This window comes from Neophocaena asiaeorientalis, unplaced genomic scaffold (genome assembly GCF_003031525.2).
Source record: "Neophocaena asiaeorientalis asiaeorientalis breed wild unplaced genomic scaffold, Neophocaena_asiaeorientalis_V1.1 scaffold254, whole genome shotgun sequence".
NCBI classification, from domain to species: domain Eukaryota; kingdom Metazoa; phylum Chordata; class Mammalia; order Artiodactyla; family Phocoenidae; genus Neophocaena; species Neophocaena asiaeorientalis.
In genome coordinates this window covers 7,525,504-7,537,179 of record NW_020174705.1, presented here as the reverse complement: position 1 = coordinate 7,537,179, position 11,676 = coordinate 7,525,504, and the positions used below count along the sequence as shown (strand labels likewise).

Genomic DNA, 11,676 nt, shown 5'->3' with positions numbered 1-11,676 from the left:
CGCAGTAGTTGCCATGCTCATCTTTCAGCCCATACTTTGCAACACTTTATATAAATACTTCACATTTAATCCTTTTCTTTTGCCCGTCTTCCCTCCCTGTGTCTCTGGATATTAATTAGCAGTAGTGCAAAAGGGAGATTCAGGTAGAAAATCCAAGCAGAGGAAGAGTGATTCAAGCAAACTGATCAGCTGAAGCTGGAAAACGTGGGCCTTGACTGTGTCTGAGAAATCTGGTCACTTCTCATCTGTTTTCGCCAGTGTTCAAGCCGCAGAAAGAAGCCCCAGATTTGATGTTCAGTTTTTATTTCAGAGTCAGGTGCTAGTCTTATCACCTTGTCTTACACTCAGCTCGTAGGATGGAACAGCCTTTGGGGCTACTTGGTTCCCGGAATGTTTTCTTTACAAAATTAATAAAAGAATGAGGCCTTCGTTATCTAAAGAGTGAGAAACATTTCACAAGCCCTGCCCAGTTTGGAACCATAGCAAGAAAGATTTACACACGCTCCGAGGGGGTCCCTGGCCAGTGTTCTGTATGCTCCCCAAGGATACCTGCTTTTGCATTTCAAATCTTCATAAGAAGACAAGCGAATCTTCATAGCTTTGTAATAAAATGACAGACGAATAGTTTTCTGGAAAGTTTTTTTATGGTACGTGAGCCTCTCACTGCCGTGGCCTCTCCCATTGCGGAGCACAGGCTCCGGACGCACAGGCTCAGCGGCCGTGGCTCACAGACCCAGCCACTCTGCAGCACGTGGGATATTCCCGGACCGGGGCACGAACCCATGTCCCCTGCATCGGCAGGCGGACTCTCAACTACTGCACCACCAGGGAGGCCCTAGAAAGTTTTTTTTACATGAATGTATATAGTTCACACTCTTCCCTGTTTTGCACAGGCTGCTAGAAATCGTAAGCTACAAAATTATTGGTGTGCATCAAGAAGACGAACTCCTAGAATGTTTATCTCCTGCGACAAGTCGAACGTTTCGAATAGAGGTGAGCGTCCCTCTGGCTGCACCAGGGAGGAAGGGCTCCTGAGCCCCGGCAGGTGGGGCGGCAGCCCGCAGCTTATTCAGGCAGCACGGCGGCTCCTGGCGGTGGCTGTCGTTGTGTTTGTGTGCCGGTAGATGAAGTGACCCCTGAGGTTAATATAATTCTGCCAGATTTTGAAAAATTGAATGTTTTATTATGATAAAATAGACCTAACCTAAAATGTACTGTTCAGTAGTGTGAGCACATTCCTCTTGTTGAACATTCCTCACCGCCATCCATCTGCTCCGCTGAGACTCTCGCCCCAGCTTCCGGCAGCCACCCTTCTACTCTCTACTACTCCAGATATCTCACTTATTTGTCCTTAGAAATTAATTTTAAGTATGGATCATCAAGCACATCTAGTCAGAAACTGGGTCCCTGTTTATTTTAAAACTGCTGAGATTTCCACAGTAACTGGAACAACTCGTTATTTGGTCTCTTAAAGCCCAGAGTTTTGGGACTCCCCAGGTGGTCTGGTGGCTAAGGGTCCGCCTTCCCAATGCAGGGGGCCCGGGTTTGATCCCTGGTCAAGAAACTAGATCCCACATGCCGCAACTAAGGATCCCACGTGACACAACAGAAACCTAATGTAGCCAAATAAATAAATAAATAGTTTTTTTTTAAAAAAAGTTTTCTTTTTTAAAATATTTATCTATTTATTTTTGGCCGCGTGCAGGTGGATTCTTAACCACTGTGCCACCAGGGAAGTCCCCAGAGTTTTCTTTTAAGCTTAGCTATTTCTCCTGGCTCTAAACTCTTAATTATTCTAACAAGCCCCAAACATGACATTTTGGCAAAAATCTGACCTAGCTTCCCTTGTTGGAGGAGTGAGTCAGAATTAAGAATTAAAATGTGACACTGTGTTTGCATTAACTGAATTTCTCAACCCCTTGTGTTAAAAATGTGTGTCCCCAGGAAATACCTTTGGACCAGGTAGACATAGATAAGGAAAATGAGATGCTGATCACAGTGGCACATTTCCACAAAGAGGTGTTTGGGACATTCGGGATCCCGTTCTTGCTGAGGATACACCAGGTGAGGCGTCCTTCTGCTAAGAGACGGAGTGTCTCGGGTCGGGACCTGGGCCCTCGCGCTCTGGGTTAGCGTTGCTCAGTGGGGCTCCTTCCCTGAGGCGGCGGCACAGGAGGGCATGAGCTTTGTGAGCACATGCGCCCTTTGTCGTCGCAGGGCGAGCATTTCAGAGAGGTGATGAAGCGGATTCAGAGTCTGCTAGACATCCAGGAAAAGGAGTTTGAAAAGGTACGCGCTTCTTGGATACTTGCGAGTAATTTGTCGGGTGGGATGCTAAAGTCTTGACTTTTTTTTGCCAGACGTGTGAGTTTTGCTAGTATTTGGAATGAATGGCGTTTTCGATTTTTGTCTCTCAGTTTAAATTTGCCATTGTGATGATGGGCCGACACCAGTACATAAATGAAGATGAGTATGAAGTAAACTTGAAAGACTTTGAACCTCAGCCTGGTAAGAGCCCTCCCACAGGGAAGAAGCAAGTAGTAAGGGGCCGGGAGGCCGGCAGCCCTGGGTTCGAGTGGCGGCCCTCGTATTTCTCCAGCTGGGAGAGTCGGCCTTGTTTTCCTCATCTGTAGAACAGGGAGGAACGGCAGCCTGTGACCGATGAACTTGGCAGGCATCACACAATGGCCGAGAAAACTAAGGTCCTAGGGGAGACGGTGCTGCCCTTGGGAGCCCTGAGACCTCAGTTGGGGGTGGGGTGCACTCGCTCCAGGGGCCCAAGCCTGGGCTCTGTGGTCTCAGTTGCTTTCTCTCCCCGCCAGGTAACATGTCTCATCCTCGGCCTTGGCTAGGGCTCGACCACTTCAACAAAGCCCCAAAGAGGAGTCGCTACACATACCTGGAAAAGGCGATTAAAATCCATAACTGACTTCCTCCCCTGGCGGGTGGGCGAGGCGGACCGCGGTGGGTGTGCCCTTTAACAACAGCCAAGAACTCTGGTGTGCGAGCGCTGTCCCAAGTCTTCAGCAAGAGGATTTGCTGCTGGTGTTAATTTTATTTTGTTGAGGCTGTTCAGTGTGGCTTCTCTGTATCTATTGATGCCCTTTTTGAGCAAAATGAAGGTGTTTTTATAAAGCTTGGATGCCAGTGAGAGTTATTTTATGGTAACCACGATGCAAGGCGCTGTCAGCGTGTCGGGGGACGGCCGGTGGGTGCGGCGCGGCGCTGGACAGGCTCGGCTGTCCCCGCCCCGGGGCCCGGCCGCCAGCCCCACAGCTAGTAAGTCTTCTGTTTAGGCTCGTCTGACGTCTTTCCCTCAATTATACTTTTCAATGACTTTTTGTGCATCTGTAAAGGCGAAACAGAGAAACTCACAACCTAATAAATAGCGCTCTTTCCTTCACTCGTGTATTGTCGCCCCTTCCTCGGTCTCCCCAGCTGCCTGGGTCTTTTTAATAAACTCGTCTCCCTTCCGTCAGCCACCGCTGTCCTGCAGCCCGTTTGCAGAGTGGATGCACTGAATACAGGCCTGACAGACACTTCGGGGGTCTTTTTATTAAATTGAAAACGCTGTTCAATACAATTAAGGTGTACTATGCTGCCTCTCGGCAAACCTAACGATCTCAAGAGTTCGTTCGAGCAGGTGAAAAAATTATAAACAGACTTGTCTCCTTAAAACGGAACAGGCGGAACCAAGAAAGGAGGGCCTTTTAGCAAAGAGGGCATGCCCACTGGTGTTAGCAAGCTGTTGACTTTGTATAAAAAAGCTAAAGAAAAAAGAAAAAAAAGGAAAATTGAAATTGTATATTTAATGAATGAACATGTACAATTTACCACTGGGAGGAGGTGGCATTTTGTCGGGTGAATCTAAGTGACTTTCACTGATGTTGATATTCATTGTGTGTAGTTTTCTTTCAGTCCGGCCTTTTCCTTTGGAGCTGACGCCAGCTGCGTGTCTAGTTTTGAGTGCAGTAAAATAGAATCAGCAGGTGACACTTTTTTTCATCCTTCTCCAGTATTTTTCGTTTGTTTCTGTAGCAGCAGTGTACACCGACTCTTCCTGTATATTGCCTTTTTGCTGGAAAATGTTGTATGTTGAATAAAATTTTCTATAAAAATTATAACTCAGTGAGTGACGTGGAAGTTGAGGGAGATTTCTGCTCTCCCTGCAAATAGGCCTGGGGAACCTATTCGTTTATAATGAGGTTTTCTGGCGGGGGGCGGGGGGTGGCGTTGTCTTTGCCTCTGATTCATCCCATTTAAGCTTAAGAAAAAGTTTTTCCGGGCAGGAGCCAAGTACAATAAGATGACCGGAAATACTGAAATGGTGGAAGGCGTGGCCCAGGGGAGGTGGCCTTGCATCCCGCGCCTGGCGCACTGTGTCCCTGGGCTGCTCACCACCCGGCGGGTACTTCCTGCCCAGGTGCCCACAGTGACCATAGCGCAACCCGCCCCACCCTCCCGCGGAAAGTCATTCTCCGGGTGCTCGACTTCGAACATTAAAGTATTGATTTCTTTTAGGTTTTGGTTTTGGCTGAGGGTTGATTATAGTCTTAAGTCACGGAAACTTATTGTCGAGTTATTAAATGGCTTTTCCCAAAGGCCTTTGCATAACGTGGACAGTCAGCAGGTAGCGTGTGCGATTTACTCTTCCATTCCCTCCCACTTACGGCCTGGAGTCCGAGTTCATAAAGCTGATGGGGGTGGTGGGAGGGGTGCAACCTGAAGAGGACCGCCTTTCACACGGCTCGCTCTGGACCCTAAGACTGGTGCGTCTTCCCCTCAGGCCCCCAGAACCACAGGGTAACGTTGAAGGGGGGCTTGGGTTCGTCATGACTGTACCAGCAGCAGCAAGCTGGGAGAAAGGGTCTCATTTTAGAAAGTAAGAGCAAACTGCATTTGCAAACATACATTTCAAATGTCAAGACGGAACTGTAGATCCCCCGTTTGGGGGTGGGTGATGCTGTGGCATTTTTGCCACTCTCGGCCTTTTTGTTCTGACCGCTCACTGCCCGATAGAATGTCCGCCGTTGGGGTGGAGGGTCCTCCGTCGGCCCTGCCCAGTGAGGGAGCCGCGAGCCCCAGGTGTCCGCTGAGCACCTGAAACGTGGCTAAAGTAGCAGAGAGAGTGAGTTTTCACTGATTTAAATTGCCACGTGTGGCTCAGGCGTTCCAACTACATTTCCCTCGCTTTGTGTGTCTTTGCAGTGATCAGCTCCCTCGAGCTGTCGAGTTAATATATGATAAAACGCTCATTCCGTGAGGCCTGGAACCTGGGCCTCCGGCAGCCTTGGAGGGGCGGGCTGAGCTGTTCAGACCCAGGGTCGCAGCTCATCGCAGCTCTAAGGGGCCACTGACCCACCCGAGGGGCAGGCACCGTTGTTGATGGATAGATCCAGGGATGGGTGTTCACGGCATGATCCTGCCCAGTATGTTGGATGTTCTGAGTTCGTCATAAGACGTTGGGAGAGAGGACCCACACTCAGCCCCCTGAAGCTGAATCCTGCCCCCTTCCCACTGGTACAGAGGAGGCGCCCTTGTCTGTTCAGACCCAGGGCCGCAGAGGGTCAGGGCTGCTGCTGGGGGGCTGGTTCATTTCACCCCTTCACAGGCGGGCAGGTGGTAGCGGGTGACAGTCCGGCCAGGCCCCTGTGTGCCCTCCCGGCCTTGTGACGCCTCCTCGCCTCTGGCCACCCTGCCCACCTTGCTCCAGGCTGGAAACAGCGGGAGGTGTCCCCAGCGCCCTGCCTGCAGCCCTCTCACCCCCCCCCCCCGTCCACTCCTGGAGGGGGCGCGGCGGAGCTGTTCTGTGTCTCAGGTCAGCCGGGCAGTGGTCCTGTAGTGGCTGTCACTGATGAGCACACCGCATGCGGCTGGCAGTGAGGCATCCGGACCACCCCGAGTGACCAGGACAGGGATTCTGAGTTAATCTGTGAGGCTGGGCTCTCAGGGCCTCTGCTGAGTGCAGAGCTGGCTTTGAGACCCACATTCACTGCTCCCTCTTTCCAGGTATTCGAGCCGGCCTCCCTGCTGGAAGAGGGGCCCCCCACTTTGAGATGAGAGCTGCGGGAGAGGGGGACAGGGTGGCCACCTCCCCCGGAGCCCTGGGCCCTCCTGGCCAGCCCCAGAGGTTGGTGCAGACAGAGCAGAAGCGTGGGGAAGCCTCAGAATGGGGCTGCGGTCCCACGCGCCCCAGCCTGAGTCTACAGTGAGGTCTCGGGACCCAGAACCAAGGCCTCAGACGTCAAGGCTACGAAATGGGAATGGTGGTGTAGGTCAAGTTGTACAAAGCAGTGAAGGAGGAGGCCCTGGGATGATGGAAACTGGACGGGCCGGGCCAAGGGGACAGCCCGACATCTGCCGAACCAGGGACCTGTGCAGCTGGACCGTCGCAGTTTTCAAGAGAAGCCAAAAATCGGGATTTTTTTTAAACGTTGGCAAGTGTCTCTCCTGATGCTGGGCAGTCTAAGTCAGAGTGGCCCGGGGTGGCTTTGTGGGCTCGCAGAGGGCTACTGGGGAGCTGGGCCGGACCTCGTGGACGGCGCATGGACCACGGTGAACAAAGGCCGGTAGAGGAGGGCCCAGGACACCACCCACACAGCCAGCACTGCGTTTGCCATGCCACTGAATATTCCTGCCTGTGGACCTCTCTGGGAATCCAGGTCAAACCCGGCAAGTAGCCTGGCAGGCGCAGAATCAGACTCTGGACTGGAGCTCTGCAGGCGTGTCCGGGTCCTGTTCCGGTTCTGGCAGGGCCATCCAGGCCCCGTGACCGTCGCCCGCCTGGCCTGGGTGCCTCTGCAGGGCTGTGGTCCTCCAAACTGCAGGTTGGCCAAGTCCCAGGTCAAGACCTCGTCCTCTGGGGAGTGGTGGCCAGTGGGCCCACCTGACCTCCCTTTCCATCAGTACACTTGGGACCTAGAGGGGTGGCCACCTGCCTTGTCGACACGGGTCCACTTGGAGCCCCATTCTGATTTATTACAAATGAGAAGTTGGTTCCCAGGATGCCTAGTTTATGTCAGACGCTTCATCTTCTAACCCTAAAAATCTTAAGGTGGGTCCCTGTTTGGATGTGGAAACCAAGGCTTCCCGTCCTGCAGCTAGTGCCACCCCTCGGGAGTCAGTGCCCCACTCGGTTCTCTGGGGCATCTCTGGGGATGGGGGCAGGGTGGAGGGGCAGCTGCTGGCATCTTCTGGGGGCTGACATTCAGATCTGGAGAAATCTGTCCCCGGACTGGTCCTTTCCCCCGGCTGGTGGGACACACCCTGCCAGCGCCGTCTCAGCAGCAGGTCTGACCACCTGAAGGCTGCCGGGCAGGCCGACCCTAGTTTCCGGCTGCCCATCCAGTTACTGGACGCAGACCAGCCATCTCTCAGGCCTCGGCTTCCGTACTGCCCTCCCGGGTGGCGCTAAACAAAACAGAGAAGCAGCTGCCACGGTTTAGTGAATAAAATGTAGGTCAGTGCCATACTCTTTCTTCTCTGCCTCTTAATTCTCCCACTTCTCTGCCCCTTCTCTAGGAAATTCCTTTTCATTGAAAAGATGAGGGAATAATATTTGTTATATTTTGCAAAGTAAAAAAAATCCCTTTGGGGAATTCCTTGGCGGTCCAGTGGTTAGGACTCCAGGCTCTGACTGCTGAGGGCCCAGGTTCAATCCCTGGTCGGGGAAGTAAAATCCCATAAGCTGCGGCACGGCCAAAGGAAAAAAAAATTTTTTTTTAAGATAAAGACAGCAAGGGGAAATGCCCCATGATAAAAATTATTTAAAAAAAAAAAAATCCCTTCGTGTGCCCTTTAGCCCATCCTGTGCCCAGCCTCACCCCCAGGCAGACCACATGGTACCCAGGAGGGATCCTGCTCAGAAGCCAACTTGGGGCCTTTTTTTTTTTAACATCTTTATTGGAGTGTAATTGCTTTACAATGTTGTGTTAGTTTCTGCTGTATAACAAAGTGAATCAGCTGTACATATACATATATCCCCATACCTCCTCCCTCTTGCATCTCCCTCCCACCCTCCCTATCCCACCCCTCTAGGTGGTCACAAAGCACGGAGCTGATGTCCTTGTGCTATGCGCGGCTGCTACCTACTAGCTAGCTATTTTACGTTTGGTAGTGTATATATGTCAGTACCACTCTCTCACTTTGTCACAGCTTACCCTTCCCCCTCCCCATATCCTCAAGTCCATTCTCTACGTCTGCGTCTCTATTCCTGTCCTGCAACTTGGGGCCTTTTAAATCCTAAAAATCCTTTTAAGTCCTAAAAATCTTGTTAAGATGGGTCCCTGTTTGGATGTGGAAACCGAGGCTTCCTGTCCTGCAGCTAGTGCCAAAATTCCTGCATTAGCCAAATTCCTGCACAGCGGCCTTTGCAGTACAGAAAAGGTACTGTGCTGTAGCCATGAAGGAATTCTAAGGATTAAACCTCTTGTTGGGAATTGGGCACAGAGATTTGAGATTTGCTCCCCCATCCCAGCTCCCATAAACTCACCTGTCCCCGCCAGGCCCTGGGGGCACCAGGGCCTGGGGAAAGTGACAGAGACCCAGGAGTGAGCGATGGGGCTGGAAGGAATAGGTGGAGAGAGAAGGGGGCAGGCAGGGCCTTCCAGAGGCCAGGGGAAGAGTCTGGACACATGGGTGAAGGGGTGAACGGGCCACTCTTGGCTGTGGGTGACTGGAACGCAGAACAGGGGAGGGAAGCAGGAGCCACAAATGGCCTCAAAGGGACCCTATGTTAAAAGTCTGGTCCCGGGCTTCCCTGGTGGTGCAGTGGTTGAGAGTCCGCCTGCCGATGCAGGGGACGCGTGGTCGTGCCCCGGTCCGGGAAGATCCCACATGCCGCGGAGCGGCTGGGCCCGTGAGCCATGGCCGCTGAGCCTGTGCATCTGGAGCCTGTGCTCCGCAACGGGAGAGGCCACAACAGTGAGAGGCCCACGTACCGCAAAAAAAAAAAAAATGTATTATAAACCTATTACAGTACAGTACTATATAGCCGATTGTGTTAGTTAGGTATCTAGGCTAGCTTCATTGGACTTACGAACAAGCTGGACTTACAAACATGCTCTCGCAACGGAACTCGTTCGTATGTAGGGACTTAACTGTATATGTATACACGCGTATATACACAGAGATACAGGTACATACATACACATGTATATGAGTACATGCACACAGGTGTGTGGATAAACACACAGGCGTGTATGCACACATGGACATGCAGGTACATGCATGTACACACATGTGCGAGTTTATGTGTTGCCTCACAAGTCCAGCTGCCTCTCCTGCTTGTTTAGCTGTGAGTTTGGGCAAAGCCCTAACTCTTTCTAACCCTCCATCCCCTGGTTTCCCTACCTGCAACATGGGGATACGATAGCTGCCTTATAGGGCTGTTATGGGATCAAATGCCATAACCCAGGTAATCGCTTCGGGCCAGGGAGTAAAGCCAGCATTTTTATTGTGAAATGATCGGTGGCCTGAAACAGCCAGAAGAGATGATCCCGACTGTAGAGGGCAGCCTCCACGCTGGCTCCGTGCTACACCTGGGGTCACAGCCAGGAAGGGCAAAGCCAGGGTTTGTGCGAACAAAGGCACGAAGTGGGGTCTGTGCGCTTAACCTGTATACTTCATGGCTTCTCATTACGCCTGCAGACACTGGGGAACATCCAAGATAGTCCAAGATAGCCCTGCTCCTATCAGATTGGCAGAAACCAAAAGTTATGGCAAGTCTGGGCGGGAACAGGCTTTCCTATACAAGCACTAGAAGGGGGATTTGGTGATACCTAGCAGAGTTACAGATGGGGGACCCTTTGACCCTGCCATACTATTTCTAGAAATCCATCCTAAAGGTAGACTAGCAAAAATATCAGGTGAGGTAGGCACAAGGCAGCAACAAAAAACTAGAAATAACCCAAATGTCCATCCATATAGTGACTCTGCAGCTACCAAAAGTAAAGGGAGGAAAGAAGGGGAAAAAGGGAAAAAAGAGGAAAATCTCCATATATTACTATGGAACAGTCTCTTTTTGGATATACTGTCCAATAACAAGAAGATATGTGTGTATATGTATATATAGTACTACTTTTTTTTTTTTTTTTTTTTTTGGCCTTGCCGTGTGGCTTGTAAGATCCCTGACCAGGGATCGAACCCGGGTCCCTGCAGTGGGCGTGAGGAGTCCTAACCACTGGACCACCAGGGAAGTCCCTATATAGCCCTACTTTTAATGTCAGGAAACGGGGAGGGAGATAAATAATTTCCAAGAAGAAATAAAAGAAGGATTATTTAGGAACTAAAACGGTTAATGTTGAGAGTGGAAGCAGGTCCTCTCTAAATATACCTTGTTTATAGGTTTGACTTTGGAACCATATCATTATTTTTACTAACTAAAAAGGAAGTACATCAAAAAGAAAAAAGCAACACCAAAAAACGGAAAGCAACGGAAAACTAACAAATGTGATCATGTATCAAGATTTCTTACCTGACACAAGGCACAAACCATAAGCTATAAAAGAAAAACTTGAAAGACTACTTCATCAAAGCACCTGCTTCTTAACAGATACCATCTATAGATACAATAAAAAGGCAAGCTACAGAGTGGAAGAAAATATTTAAAGTCCAAAGGACAGGTATACAGAATATAAAAGAACTCCTTCAATTGAATAATTTTTTTTTTCAATTGAATAATTTTTTTTAAAAAACCTCACAATCTTAAAAGTGGGCAAAAGACCTGAACAGACACTTCACAAAAGAAAATATAGAAATGGCCAACATGCATATGAAAAGATGCTCAGCATCCCTATTCATCTAGGAAACACAAATTAAAAATCATAGTTACCGTTGGTTAAATGTTATTTTTTATTTTTATTATTTTTCTTCCCGAAACATAATTTTATTTAATTGAAAAAATATCAGTGTGCAAATTGGACATTTTGGGTACATACAGTCAGGTGCTAATTAAGTAAATGAGTGATGAATCATAATATCAACACTAGTCATTAAATAAAATTGCGTTTAAATTAGATTTACCAGATAGTTTCAGGACAAAAAATATAATGAGCCAACTTTAAAGAAAGTTTCCAATAATTTTATTCTTTTTTTTCCCTCAAATTTTATTTTAAAAACTCACAAATGTTCAGAAACTTGGACATAGGACGAAGAACTTTTTTTTTTTTTTTTTTTTTTGCAGTACGCGGGCCTCTCACTGTTGTGACCTCTCCCGTTGCGGAGCACAGGCTCCGGACGCGCAGGCCCAGTGGCCATGGCTCACGGGCCTAGCCGCTCCGCGGCAATGTGGGATCTTCCCGGACCGGGGCACGAACCCGTGTACCCCGCATCGGCAGGCGGACTCCCAACCACTGCGCCACCAGGGAAGTCCTCTCTCTCTCTTTTTGCTAAACAATTTAAAAGTCATATACATTATGATATTTTATTCTTTATTTCTGTATGCATCACCTAAATGGACATTTTACTATATAACCACAATACTGTTATCACACCTAAGAAATCTGACAATAATTCCATAGTGCCATCTAATATATGAAGTCAAGTTCCCCCATTTTTTACAAAAATGTCTCATATGATTTTCCTCCAATTTAAAATTCAACCAAGGTTCATGCATTGCATTTGGTTATATCTCTTTAGATTTTTTTTTTTAATTTTTATTGGAGTATGGTTGCTCTA

At 49.3% G+C, this 11,676-nt stretch overlaps 1 protein-coding gene across 2 annotated transcripts in view; it reads left to right on the top strand.

Annotated features, from left to right (window-relative positions):
- Positions 1-4,124, top strand: part of USP7 (ubiquitin specific peptidase 7) — a 31,147-nt gene extending 27,023 nt beyond the window's left edge. For both annotated transcript variants that reach the window (XM_024759461.1, XM_024759462.1), the window contains 5 exons: positions 894-993; positions 1,945-2,064; positions 2,218-2,289; positions 2,418-2,508; positions 2,823-4,124. In XM_024759461.1, the coding sequence (XP_024615229.1) occupies positions 894-993; positions 1,945-2,064; positions 2,218-2,289; positions 2,418-2,508; positions 2,823-2,929 (490 nt within the window). In that variant the 3' untranslated portion in view covers positions 2,930-4,124. The remainder of the gene's footprint in view (positions 1-893; positions 994-1,944; positions 2,065-2,217; positions 2,290-2,417; positions 2,509-2,822) is intronic.
- Positions 4,125-11,676: the final 7,552 nt, after the last annotated feature.